This window comes from Doryrhamphus excisus, linkage group LG14 (genome assembly GCF_037039965.1).
Source record: "Doryrhamphus excisus strain RoL-2023G ecotype Guam linkage group LG14, RoL_Dexc_Guam_v1.1, whole genome shotgun sequence".
Classification (NCBI taxonomy): Eukaryota; Metazoa; Chordata; class Actinopteri; order Syngnathiformes; family Syngnathidae; genus Doryrhamphus; species Doryrhamphus excisus.
This window is the reverse complement of record NC_136370.1, coordinates 11,404,254-11,418,935: the sequence shown is the minus strand read 5'-3', so window position 1 is coordinate 11,418,935 and position 14,682 is coordinate 11,404,254. Positions and strand designations below refer to the sequence as shown.

Below are 14,682 nucleotides of genomic sequence, written 5' to 3'. Positions count from 1 at the left end.
TATAGTTCATTGACTAAATATGCTCTAGAATACCTTCATCTTTCCTTCAGAAGCAGCGACTTATCACAGGTAACTGACATGACGACTTAACTTCTCATACTGACTCCGATGGGGTGGGTTGTTCCACTGCACGAAGGTGGACGGTCATTGGCTAAATGCTGGGCTTTGTTTTGTCCCACCCATGGGGCGGTCTATGGAGGAGTGGGCTGGCCTGGGCGCTTGTCTTCGTCATGACAATTGGACGATCTCTCTGAGAAGGAATCCCTATTTGATTGACAGTGAAATGAGCCAATCAGTGACCTTGAAGTATAAACCTCCACAAAAGCATTTATTTTTATGTCTTAAATTGCTTATTTTCTCTTATTACACAATATAGTAGACATATGAGTGTAGAGATGACTATAGGAATGTTATTGTATACCTAGAGGGCTATAATAATGTTTAGAAACCATGTTTCGAAGGTTGTGAACAGGATTTAGATGTTCTTGCTGCAAAAATATTACATTTATAAATAAGGAATCCTACAGCCAATCACAGGGCACATATAGACAAACAACCATTCACACTCACATTCATACCTATGGACAATTTGGAGTCGCCAATTAACCCAAACTCCACACAGAGATGGCTGAGGGTGGAATTGAACCCTGGTCTCCTAGCTGTGAGGCCTGCGCGCTAACCACTCGCCACCGCCGTGCCGCCCTCAAACTGTTTTAAAACATATTTTTCCCAAGAAGTGCTTGCTTAGATTCCTCCGATTTTCAACTTTTGAGGTTCCACTCCCCGCTCTAGTTCTTTTGTTCCCAGTCGTGACCATAGGGAACCTTTCATCCGGTCTAATCTCATCAGGTAACCTACCCGTTTGCCCTTTCTTTGTCGCCGCAGGACGCCAGGGTCACCTGCTTTGTGGAGTCTTGTCCGCCAGCTCGGTGCAAACAGCCTGTCAAGCTAAAAGGCGCCTGCTGCCCCGTGTGTCTTGATGTAGCCGAGGGGCAAAAAGCAAACAGCATCCATGAATAAGCCTCAGGACCTGCCGTCAATCCCACTCTTAGTGTCTGAAACAGTCAGACAGCCACGGAGAGGAGACTCTTGAAGGTGTCTGTGGCCACCAGTAGCCTCAAAACACCCAATAGCCTCAATTTTTTTTTTTGTTCACTTTTATTCATTTTTGAACAGGGGAGAGGGTTTGGTTATTTTTGTTATTGTTGCCTCCTCCGGGACTCTCCTCTGCTCCGAGAGACGGATGAATGCTCCCTTTGCAGTGCAACAATTTAGGCTATTTGGCCCCCTTTTGGTGTCACATAACAGGGTGCTTTGCCATCAACTTGCAGGAAAGGGAAGTTGATTGAGAGGAGGCAGCCATTTTTGTTTGCTCACAAACATTTCTCAGGTTAGAGATGCCAAAAACTGGTGCTATTTTACCCCTTGTTATGAATGAATTAATCACTAAATACCTTCAAAGTATTGCCTTTTGTATCATAAAGCAAACTATATCCACTTGGTATCTGCCTTTTTTTAATGCAAAATCACAATTGAGAAGATCATTTTATTCGATGTAAATGCCTTTTTATAAATAGTTAGATCTTTTTATCTAAGGTGCTTTATGTCTTTTATTCTTGTTATAACAATGCATTTTTTTTGTTCTTTTTTTATACAAATGAACATAATGTGAAGCCCTATGGAAAATTCTAATGCAAAAAAAATAAGAGATATCTACTGATTACTGCCGACCGTCATATTGTGAACTTTGTCCCAGTATTTTCCTGTAATATTTTCTACAAAAGCCAAATGTTAGTTATAAACATATATATATATATATATATATATATATATACGTATGAAACCATGTTAAAGGTGTGGTTTCATCTGTGGTGCTGTTCAATCTACCACGGCAATATTTATCTTGGTGTCTTTAGTCCACACTACTCATAACTGAAGGACTGCAATGATTACTGTTGACTATTCTCCTTTACTGCCTTGGGCCTGCAGCACTGGATTACAAATTGCATACATTCTATTGCCAAATTGACATGAAATGTTTGATCATGTGTTCACTTCAAGTGGGTGTATTGCCCCCGGTTGAGAGTCCCCTTTCGAGAGAATTGCCCAAACTCCGTTCGCAGCTGCGTTACGTCATTGAGCAGAACACGCTGCTTAGCGCAGGCTTCTTTAACCCTATGACCCTCATTCCGCCATAATGGAAGCCATATGTGAGGTGGGAAGGGTTGCAGACCATTGGGATAGAGTGACAATGAAAACATGTTTCCTCCATAGTCTTACCACATGCGATCAGACTTGCTTGTACACATGTATTAAATTAGGTGACTGACGCTCATTAAGGCATATGCACCAGCTCACTTATGTAAAACAAAAAAAAAACCTGTTTTTGTCTTCCTGTTTTGTTGCAAAGCAGCCGCAGTGTTCCCCTCCATTGTTTTTCTTTATGCGGCAACGTCCAAAGCAAGCATCTGTCATTAAACCGAAATAATACCATCTGGAATGTTCCATTCAGGACAGGTTTTTACATGAAACTGTGAGTTTACAGTTATATATATTTACCTGCACCGGCAAATAGGCCCTATGTAGTCTCACAAGACCTGCGATATGTGTTAGTTGTACTGAATGTAGTGTTTTGATTCATAATCCAAAATGTGCGTCCCCTTAGCTCATTAACAGCAAAATGCAATTTGGCACCAAGTTTCAAAGTTGGGTGCCAAAGCACTGTGACGTCTGTTACCTGGGAAAAAAATGGTGTTGGTTTGTTTTGTTTTTTTTTTTTTTTTTACCCTTTTTCCCGTCTTAACTAACTCCCGAGTGTCAATGGAATGCACTGTTTTGCAAGACTGAACATGCCTTACCAACACTGTCCCTTTCACTAGTGGTCAGTGCAGTCTACTAGTACCTATCATGACATTTGTATTGTATGTTTGCCAAAGAATGGTTTGCACTGTAATGTATGCCTCTCAACAGTAATAATAAAAAATAAGCCACATTTCAGTTTTTAATGTCTTTTGGTTCTTATGTACGACTTATGAAGGCTTAAAAAATATTTTTATGTCGACTCGAATCATAATTATGATGACTTTAGACTCGACAATATCATCAAAGACTTGCAACTCGTCTTGGATTAATGACTCTGGACTTGACTCTGACTTTAATTTGATGACTTGAGATTTTCGGTGAATGTGTTGTGTAAACCCCGTCCCCCTTCCAAGTGTTCAACGAACATGATCGTTATGTAATTTCCAGCAAGACAACATATTTTCCCATTTGCATCAGCCTCATTAAAAGGGTGCTTGCAAGTGGGTGTTTTTCTTACTCTGTTAGTCGTACACATGTTCATTTAACACAACGTAGCATTTGTGGGTCTGTGCGTTTGTGGTTGCACTCCCTTTCCCCAACTCAAGCCGGTTGTGTCCCCCACACCTCTGAAATTAAACTTTGGTCCACGGCTGAGACAAAGGTCCGAGATGGAAAACAGCCAGAAAATGAGGTTTCCAGTTGCTGTGCAGATAAAAAAAAACTTCCTCTCTTAAACAGGCCGGAAAATACATTATCACCCCCACAACAAGAGACCTCCTTTGCTGAGTATTATGTCTATTCCACACCATGTGTGCTTCTTCACCCCCCCCCCCCCCACACACACACACAATCACAAATGCAGGTGGTGTTTTTTTCACATTTAAAAAGTCTCTTTTGTTTATTGTCAGGACAAACTAGTGCAGCCAGGCTGTTAAACCGAATCATCCCAATTCCCACTTTAATGACATATGGGAATTTCATCGAGGCATCGAAGTTGTGAGCTTTAAGGAATTTCTTTCCACTGACAGGTGGAACATCATTCTTATTTCCACAGTTAGACCAATGAAAGACGGCTACAAGCGATGTCCCACTAGTCGGGGAATTGGTTGATGCGTCTTGGGACTGCAGCCATGACCCTGAGTGTGTGTGTGTGAGTGTGTGTGTGGGAGAAATGTAAGCACAATTCACGCTCATGTCTCTTGACACACAAACTCACACAGTCCATAAAGCATGTGATTGCTGGTGATTTACAAGTCCTGCTTGGTAGATGCAAGTATTCTATTGTTGATATGAGGGGTGTATATGACAAATATTCTCATATGCATTTAACAGTGTGTGTTTTTCATGTTAAACTGTCTTCCAGGAAACAAAGCCAACCAAAATTATTAGCGGTATGTTTCACACAGATGCGCATCATTCATATCAGGTCATATATTTCACCTTTCATTTCCTCTCTCGGCTGCACGGTGTTGGAGTGGTTAGCGTGCAGGCCTCACAGCTAGGAGACCCAAGTTCAATTCCACCCTTGGTGATCTTTGTGTGGAGTTTGCATGTTCTCCCCGCGCATGCGTGGGTTTTCTCCCACATTCCAAAAAAAAACATGCTAGGTTAATTGGCGACTACAAATAGGCCAAGCTGGGATAGGCTCCAGCTGGGATAGGCTCCTTTAATTTTTTTCCATCTATCCATCCATTTTCTATGCCGCTTATACTCACTTTGGTCGTGGGTATGCTGGAGCCTATCCCAGCTGTCTTCGGGCACCCCGGACTGGTCGCCAGCCAATCACAGGGCATATATAGACAAACAACCATTCACACTCACATTCATACCTATGGACAATTTGGAGTCGCTAATTAACCTAGCATGTTTTTGGAATGCGGGAGGAAACCGGAGAACCCGGAGAAAACCCACGCATGCACGGGGGAGAACATGCAAACTCCACACACAGATGGCCGAGGGTGGAATTGAACTCAGGTCTCCTAGCTGTGAGGCCTGAGCGCTAACCAATCGACCGCCGTGCAACCCGTGTCATTTTTTTTGATATTCCTAAATCTAGTACCCAACATCAAGCATGTCTTGTTGTTTGTTTGTCTCACTGATTCCATCTACATCTGTAATTCAGCACCAAACAGAGTGCAACATTTGACCCCCCCTTGTCCCCCTTGGGGCAGCTCAGTATCAAAATACCAAAGTCTGTTCCCAGATCCATTAATCTTAATAGCCAAAACAGAGCATATCCTGTCACTGACAGTCAACAGATGCAAGGAGAAAAGGATCTTTTACAGAGAAAGAAACAAAGAATACTTCACACATATAATATTAGCTGATAAAAAAAATCGAATTAATCTGAAAAGGGCCTTGCTGGCTGATTGACTGACTGGCAGATGGTTGACTCGTCAGTGCGTGACCGAGCGACTGGTTGCTTTGCATTCCTTGGTGGAGAGCAGCGGGGTACAGTCTGACCCAGCATGATAATCCTCTAGCTGCCAGGAGCCCTTATCAGCTCTGCTTTGGACCTAAAATGAGCCAACTAATGGGGGGGAACCAAGCTGGCTCGGGGAAGGAATGTATGTTCCCATGCACGAGCACTTTGACACGAAAAAGGATTACATTTCTACAACGCGGACAAATTACTTCTCTAAATGACCGGGATTTGCTGAGACGCCGAAATCCAAACATACTGCATGTTCAATGCTTTGTTGAAGTCAATGAGAGAGGTGAACGCTTAGGTCAGCTACAAGCTTTACATCAGGGGTCTCAAACACGCGGCCCGCGGGCCAAATGTGGCCCGCAGGACACTAGTTTGAGGCCCCCGCCTTGATATAAAAGTTTAATGTTAGTTCGGCCCGCGCAAGTTTGATATGGATGCTGTATGGTATCATGTACCCAGAAAATATTATTACGTTTGATTAATGTTCATGTTAAAGGTTAAATAACTGTTAATAGTTATCCTCCCTATCCATGTGGAAGTGGTAAGTTTTTGGCTATTTAAGTTTAAAGGAAATAACTTGAAGGCTACCGTTTAGGTCGCTTGCTAGTCTAGTTTGCGAGTTAGCATGTGTCTCAAGACCCTGCAGTTGCGCAATATGTTGTAAATAAAAAAAGTATAAATGTGACTATAGTCGTGTTTTGTCATGTCTACAGGGCTCTAATAATGCTTTGTTCATTTTAATCTGAGTAACTGAGTTTTTTGTCTAAATCATAAGTGAAAGGCTCCTTTGCAAGGTGTTATTCTATGAAGATATGCAAACAATCATATACGTATATCCTAGGCATTAATACATTGTTTGAGGTGCATGGATGGAAGAATAAGTGGATGCAACAAAAATGGTTGGATTAGCGACGGACGAGGGATACATGGATGTACTATGGACAGGACAGGACAGTTCCTAGATGGATGGTCGGGTGTACAGACACAAAGTGATTGCTCGATGGAAACATGTCCAATGGATGAGTGGACGGTTGGATGGAGAGATGCAAGTAAAGGATGAATAGGCGTTTTTGACAATTATACGCCTGTAAGAATGGATGAACAAAGAAGGGACATATGGATGATGGCTATTGGGTGGACAGGAAGTCGGATACATGGGAGGATGTACTGTAAGAATAGAGAAACTGGCAGAAGATCGACACGGATAGAGGGATGAAATATGGATAGCTAGATGGACAATTAGATACATGAACCAATGGACAGATTCATTCATTCAGTGTTGGAGCCTATCCCAGCTGTCTTCGGGGTACACGTTGGACTGGTCGCCAGCCAATCACATGGCACATATAGACAAACAACCATTCACACTCACATTCATACCTATGGACAATTTGGATTTCGCCAATTAACCTAGCATGTTTTTGGAATGTGGGAGGAAACCGGAGTACCCGGAGAAAATCCATGCATGCACAGGGAGAACATGCAAACTCCACACAGAGATATCCGAGGGTGGAATTGAACCCTGGTCTCCCAGCTGTGAAGTCTGTGCGCTAACCACTCGACCACCGTGCAGCCCAGTAACATACATATGATTGAAAAAAAAATGGAACAATGGACATCTGGACTGAAAGGCTTTATGAACAAAGAACGCTTAGGTGGACACAAGGACGTAGATGCATGGATGAACAGGAAATGGAATAGACGGACACATGCAAGGATCAATATACAGTACCGGCCAATCGAAGGCATGCAGGGACTGACAGACGGATGCGCACATGTAGACATGGACTGGACAGTGGAACGATGGACGAACGGCTGGGTGAACACATGGCAAAATAGATGGCTGCATAATAGTTTGGACTTATGACTGGACAGATAGGGGGGACTGATGCATGAAGAAAAATACACATAAATCCACGGAGGGCTAGTTCCATGGACAATGGACAGATTTGTGCCTCATACCACATAATTAATCACCATTATTGGGTTTTTTTTGGGGCAGTGCTGTTTAATTCAATATTAAATACAGTACAGTGCTTGGTTTGCAGGATATTAAGGCACATACATAGCTAGATCTATCTATGAGCATAATATTTTCATTTATGACAAAATAAAACACACTGAATGCAAGTCAAAAACCTAAAAGTAACCAACAAAGCTTACTGAGGACATCTAGTGGAAGTAAGAGGTATTACAAGGGTGACGTATGCCCAAAAGGCTATAAGATAATGCGTCACCTATGTTATACCTGTAAAATATACATTTTCCCATTACGCTATTTACAGTATAGCCATACCGAGATTGGTGGACCATTACATAAATTGCCATTATTATGTAGTTATAATTATAGAAGTACCAATTTATTGAGAACATCAATACAAAGAAAGAAAAGTACAAACCAATAAGAAAACATACATATTAAATTAAAAATAATTCAGAGCTTTAAAATTTTTCTTCGAACCAAAACAATTTGTGCCATTGGACATCTGAACTTTTCATCTTCTTTATCAAAGCGATGGCTTCATTGTGTATTATTTTACAGCCATAATGAAAAGAAAGGCAGAGACTTGTGGCGCAACTGTGCTAGTTAGCAAAGAGCTAGCCACCAGCTGATGACGTCATAGACAGGCGACAGTGTTATGCATTTTGTGATTTAAAAACAAAATTAAAAATACATTAAGAACACAGTTGTAGTCACACTCCATATTGTACACTAACTGGAAAAATATATGTAAACTGGGGCAAAATTTGGGCGTATAAACACGCTAACCGAGGCGTACACTAACCAAGGTAATTACCTTTTTCATTCATTCATTCATTTTCTACCGCTTTTTTCCTCACGAGGGTCGCGGGGGATGCTGGAGCCTATCCTAGCTGTCTATGGGCGAGAGGCGGGGTACACCCTGGACTGGTGGCCAGCCAATCACAGGGCACATATAGACAAACAACCATTCACACTCACATTCATACCTATGGACAATTTGGAGTCGCCAATTAACCTAGCATGTTTTTGGAATGTGGGAGGAAACCGGAGTACCCGGAGAAAACCCACGCATACACGGGGAGAACATGCAAACTCCACACAGAGATGGCCGAGGGTGGAATTGAACCCTGGTCTCCTAGTTGTGAAGTCTGCACGCTAACCACTCAACCACCGTGCCGCCCGTTATGCATTTTGTGATTATTTTTTTTTTTAAAATACATTAAGAACACAGTTGTAGTCACACTCCATATTGTACACTAACTGGAAAATATATGTAAACTGAGGCAAAATTCGGGCGTATAAACACGCTAACCGAGGCGTACACTAACCAAGGTAATTACCTTTTTTGACATATATTTAGCTGCCCTTTCACATAAACTTAACTACATAATGCATCCTGTATTTTTTTTTTTTATAAAGTTATCACACACTGAACGATGACAAGTTGGATCTATCTGAAGACTTAAAGCCTGAGATGCGGGTATCTGACATGGCACGTGACGAGCGAGCCGAGTAGATGTACTTTTTACCAAAGCACCATAAATCCATGGCTATTTGCCTGAAGTGGCTCCTAAATTTGGAGCCAATGAAAGCATAGAGGATGGGATTAAGACAGCAGTGCAGGTAGGCTATATTTTTAGAAATCCCCAGAACTTGGAGTTTTAGCATTTCCGCCTTACAACCCCTCATTGTAAAAAGGGACAGTGTGTGGTTGAGCAAAGCCACATTGTACGGAAGGTGACAAATAACAAAGACGACAACCACGACTAAAACTACACGTATGGCTTTATGCCTCTGAGTACTCTGCGCTCGCATCAACGTGCACGTAATGCAGGAGTAGCAGAACATCATCACCAACAGGGGCAGCAGAAATCCGATGGCCATCTGAAGACTGGGAATAAGCACTTTGATTAACTTTGCCGTCTCATCGGTACTGAAAGATAGCTGACACACAACAGACGCCGCCTCGGCCCCGAAACTGGTCTCTTCAAAGCACTCGGTGTAGATGAGCGTGGGCGCTGTTAACGCCGCAGCGCTAACCCACACGACCGAGCAGATGACGCGACTGTACATTAAAGAACTGGAACGGGTCCCGAAAGAGCGCCTGGCCTGAACGATAGCAACGTAACGATCACCGCTGATGCACGCCAGCAGGAGCATCCCGCTGTACAGGTTGATGCTGTAGGCTGACCTCAGCACCTTGCAGACCACAGCACCCATGATCCAACGGTGCTGCTCGTTGTATATGATGAAAGGCAAGGCCAGCACAAAGGTCAGGTCCGCCACGGCCACATTGACGAGGTAGACGTCCGTCATGGTCTTGCTTCTTTTGTAGAATATATACGTGATCACGACGAGAATGTTGCCGACCAGGCCGAAGGCGCAGATGAGGGAGTGCATGTAAGTTTGTGTGATGACTTCCGTGGGGTTTGGATCGAGGTTGCACAGCCTGATGTCTGGATCATCTTTAGTGCCGTTATAATCGTAATCGTAGTATGAAGACTCTGTAGACATTATGGTCAACCCTGTGGAAGAAAATCTTTTTAACAGCAGATATGTGCAATATACAGTACTAGTACAATACTATACATGGAAAATTTGGGGTTATATTGGGTAATATGAGCGTAAAAGTGACTATGGGGGTGTTATTTCATGTCTTGAGGGCTCTAATAATGGTACAATGTATTTAGAAGGTTACAAACAGGTATTCAATGCTCTAACTATGAAAATATTTGCTTATACATAAAGAATCATTTGGTTTTCATCAGACATTTTGAAACCAATTATTGAAATCCATTCAGTATTTTACGACTAATAATCAAAGAACCTGCTGCACGGTGAATGAGTGGTTAGCTCAACCTAGTTCAATTCCACCCTCGGCCATCTCTGTGTGGAGTCTGCATGTTCTCCCCGTGCATGCGTGGGTTTTCTCCGGGTACTCCGGTTTCCTCCCACATTCCAAAAACATGCTAGGTTAATTGGTGACTACAAATTGTCCATAGGTATGAATGTGAGTGTGAATGGTTGTTTGATTTTCAACAAATTACTGCCATTGAAAACAAAATAACAGATTGTAGGTTCTTTGGTATGAATGGTTGTTTGTCTATATGTGCCCTGTGATTGGCTGGCAGCCAGTTCAGGGTGTACCCCGCCTCTCACCCGAAAACAGCTGGGATAGGCTCCAGCACCCCCGCGACCCTTGTGAGGATAAGCGGTAGAAAATGAATGAATGAATCAAAGAGCCCCCATCCATCCATTTTTTATGGATGATCCTCACTATTCGCGGGGCTATGCTGGAGCCTATCCCAGCTGTCTTTGGGCGAGAGGCGGGGTACACCCTGGACTGGTCGCCAGCCAATCACAGGGCACATATAGACAAACAACCATTCATACCAAAGAACCTACAATCTGTTATTTTGTTTTCAATGGCAGCAATTTGTTGATAATTAATTGTGCATATCCACCCACATAATTTCAATTCCATACAAAATCATTATCACTATGATGACAATTTTCTGGGCTTCACTTATCCCTCTGAGGGCCATTGGTTACAAAGCCTCAATATAGAGGTTGGGTGATACCGCATATTTCTGGTAAAACAATACTTCTGTCAGCAAAACCTGCAAACCACAATCTGTTCCAGATTGCCTCTTCCTCTGGTTGTGTGTGACGCAGTTTTGTCCCTTGAGTCAAGTAAGCGACTGCAGGTTGTTAGACTTTGACTTGTTTGATCTTAGATGCTGATGATTGCAATCAGTGAGGGTTTTTAGAAGTCAGAAAAAAACATAGTGGCCTAAAAAAATCTCATTCTCAAAATTCACAAAAAGCATAATATTGATATTAAACATTACAACAAAATTTCATCTGTGCCACTCAGAGAGCTGTGGCGTTTGCTTCCCTCTTTAATAGTGCAAACATCTTTTTTTTTTTTTCCATAACACATTCATGCCTGATAGGAAAGTTCATCAAGTTCTCATTTTAGTGTTTAACAAAGATAGTCATGTAGAAGTGAAGTGAAAAAGGAAGCTGTCTTTTATACAATGCACATTTTGAGAACAAATTGTGTACCTTTAGTTGCTCTGTAATTTTTCATATATATCAATATTTTAAATACATTGACACTACCTGCAGTACACACCACAAAGTAATAGAATACAATGAAACAGATTAATAATGCTTAGTTTTGATTGCTAACGATTTCAAATCACTACATTTGATTCTATTTTCTGGAACATACCTTCTGAATCCATCCGACTCCTGCCCAGTGAAGTTTTCTGAATCAGATGTCAATGATGAAGAACACACCAGTGAACGCACTCAGGTGTTTATGAAGAAACAGTCGAGCAGCAGAGATTATTATCACAGATCTAAGCATGCAGTCAAAAAGGAAGGAGGGATTATTTCATCTTCCTGCTTGTGATCTCATTTGTACTGTGTTTTTTTCCCCCTTTAGAAGAGGTACTTCACAAAAATGACATTGATTTATAAACAGAACTTATTTTATGTATTGACACTTACAATATAACCTGACAAGTAGGTTGAATTTAGATGCTAATAAACTTGCTAATAAGAAAAAAACTCACCAAAATGGAGCAGGAGTGAAACAGCGAGATGAGAATGCAAAATGTCAAAATACAAAAAAAACGTTTTGGATCATCAAAGAAATGTAAATATTAGTCACAGAGAATGCAACTCAACACCAAATACAGTTTTTAAGTGAAACTTTATATCATTAAATGTTGGCCGGCCACTCCTGGGAAGGTTCACCAGTGTTCCATGTTTTCACCATTTGTAGATAATGCTCTTACTGTGGTTTGCTGGAGTCCCAAAACTGTAGAAATTGCTTTCTAAAATTTTCCAGACTGATAGATTTTAATATATCTCAATTAAATGCATTTTTATATGTGTGTGTGTGTGGGGGGGGGGGGGGGGGGGGGGCACTTTTTCCACACTGGGTTATGTAAGTTTGTTTGCCCCCCCCCCCCCCCTTAATAATAAAACTGCATTTTGTGTTCAGCTGTGTTGTTATTGACTAATATTGAAATTCGTTTGGTGATCTGAAACATTTAAGTGTGACAAACATGCAAAAACACAAGAAATCAAGAAGAGGGCAAACAGTCAGAGAAACCAATCAGAAAAAAAAACAAAAACTTTTGAAAGAACAAACACCAATAGTCTTTGAAAAACTGAAAGAGTTATTACATTCATACAGTAAGTATGGTGAAGTGCTTCCCTAATATGACCAGCAGATGAAGCTATTACAACAGTGACTTGATAAAGTGAGCGTTGCACTTTGAAAAAAAACATTGTAGAAATACTGTACTGTACATAACTCCCCTGCCTCCTGTTTTCATAATCTCACACTTAAACAGAAAGATCCTGTTCCATAAAGGCAGAACAAAACAAAAAAAAAACAGCCAACAATACGGGTATTTAAAATGAAAGCCTTGCAATCAAAACGTTGTATAGAATAATTACAGGGATTATGAGCGTTAAAAAAAATTGTTGAATTGTTAAGGGATTTATTGTCCTTGGCACGCTGTCAAGGAGGAAGCTATTTGCCTTCGGAATAAAAGCATATCCTGAAACGTATATTTGTAGGCTGAATAAAGGCAGGTACAATATTTAACTTATGACAATGTAATTATTTATTCGATAAAATATGTGTTTAAACTCGTGTTTTATTCACCGCTACTGTTTTTGCATGTACTTTGAAGTGGAATAAGTCTGTGCAATTGGGTTTTATTTTGAAGGTTACAGCCTGAAGTTCTTTCCACCTCCGCCCATTTCATGCTCACCTGTTGGGGAGCGGGAGCTTCTCTGCTTGTTTAGAAGTGAACGGTAACCCGCCCCGCAGGTTCGCCCAGTAGTTCACTCCTCCAACCGACAAAGTAGGGCAACTTGCCTCAGTTCACCATGAGTAAGTCCAGCACTTTAAAAGTCAAGAATCTGTTCAAGATAAAATCACCAGATAAAGACGCCAAGGGGTTGAAGCGGGCGGACTCAGTCAAAGATGGAGCAACCACCACCAAGAATTCACCGGTCAGCCCAGGTGTTGTCAGCCCCGGTGACAGCACCACATTGCCGGGTGATGGTTTGCTTATTACTCCAAAAGAAAAGAAGGGAAGGCGGATGTTGTCGTTCAAGTTAAAACGCAAGAAATCCAAACAGAAAGAAGACAGAGGAGGAGATGAGTTATTTCCTGATGAACTGGACAGCTTCAGCAGCAACATGTAAGTCACTAACTTCTTCCTCATTGACTGTTGTGGCATTGATTATGTTGTCATATGAGGTGTCACATGCCATCAATATACATTATCTATACAGTCATAAGCAATGTATAACAAACTATTGGTTATCATGTCTGACAGCAGCCTCTTGACCCACATTAAGAACCACTGGTGTGAATACTCAGAAATGAACACTATTATTGATTTCTTTATTCTTCCTCTCATTTCTTGCAGTGAAAGCATAGCTCATTCCGTTCCTCCATAGTATATACCACTTGTCCTATTAGGATGGTCAGTGAGCTGGAGTCCATCCCAGCTGACTTTGGGTGTGGGGCGTGGTACACCCTAGATGGGTCACCAGTCATTCCCGGTGCACATGTATCCAAACAAAAATTCAGAAAACAGGTGGGTTTTATGAGATTCAAACCATCGGTCTTCTGACTGTGAGGCCGACATGTTATGCACAAGTCCACTGTGCAGCCCCATTGCTAATTCTCCATGTTAATTCAGAATGCTCAAATGTGCGTCTTGTCACATGTCAGGGCATCGTGCATCGCTGTAAAAAAAATACTTCTTACTAAGCCACAGGTTAGATTGCTCTGGTTGCTGACAGTATCTTGCCCAAGCTTACTCGGACAGGACAAGACTTATGACTCAAACCTTCAAACCCCCAGTTTGTGGACTGAACCATGTGTAAAACATGTTTTGTTGAAGCCCATTGGTAGGATAGTGGCTCACTTCCAACTCAGTGCCCTTGCTAAACATGCAAACTCCACACAGAGATGGCCGAGGGGGGAATCGAACCAAGGTCTCCGAGCTGTGTGGCCTGTGTGCTAACCACTTTATACCATGCCGCCTGGGCTTGGTAGTTAGAGTAATATATTAGAAAAGCATTGGTCAGTGTGAATAGCTTATTTTTATATAAACACAAACACAATAGCTTTCATGGATGACTTTTGTCAAATATAGTCAAATGAAAAATATTCACATATAAATAAATATTCACAATTTCAGAAGATATTTACATTTTTAAATGGACAAAACTGATTAAAGGCTGCACGGTGAATGTGAGTGTGAATGGTTGTTTGTCTATATGTGCCCTGTGATTGGCTGGCGACCAGTCCAGGGTGTACCCCGCCTCTCGCCTGAAGACAGCTGGGATAGGCTCCAGCACCCCCGCGACCCTCGTGAGGAAAAAGCGGTAGAAAATGAATGAATGAATGAAATAAATATTC

General features: G+C 41.7%; 3 protein-coding genes across 5 annotated transcripts in view; 2 read left to right on the top strand and 1 right to left on the bottom strand.

Annotated features, from left to right (window-relative positions):
* Positions 1 to 2,985, top strand: part of pxdn (peroxidasin) — a 38,448-nt gene extending 35,463 nt beyond the window's left edge. For all 3 annotated transcript variants that reach the window (XM_058090952.2, XM_058090951.2, XM_058090949.2), the window contains one exon: positions 886 to 2,985. In XM_058090952.2, coding sequence (XP_057946935.2) covers positions 886 to 1,020 — 135 coding nt within the window. In that variant the 3' untranslated portion in view covers positions 1,021 to 2,985. The remainder of the gene's footprint in view (positions 1 to 885) is intronic.
* Positions 2,986 to 8,639: 5,654 nt separating this feature from the next.
* ccr6b (chemokine (C-C motif) receptor 6b) lies at positions 8,640 to 9,731 on the bottom strand. The gene has a single exon (XM_058090672.2). The coding sequence runs from the start codon at positions 9,729 to 9,731 to the stop codon at positions 8,640 to 8,642; it is 1,092 nt and encodes a 363-aa protein (XP_057946655.2).
* Positions 9,732 to 13,045: 3,314 nt separating this feature from the next.
* The window catches only part of crybg1a (crystallin beta-gamma domain containing 1a), a 31,406-nt gene continuing 29,769 nt past the window's right edge, over positions 13,046 to 14,682 (top strand). The window contains exon 1 of the mRNA XM_078796342.1: positions 13,046 to 13,450. Within this exon, the coding sequence (XP_078652468.1) occupies positions 13,134 to 13,450 (317 nt within the window). The 5' untranslated portion in view covers positions 13,046 to 13,133. The remainder of the gene's footprint in view (positions 13,451 to 14,682) is intronic.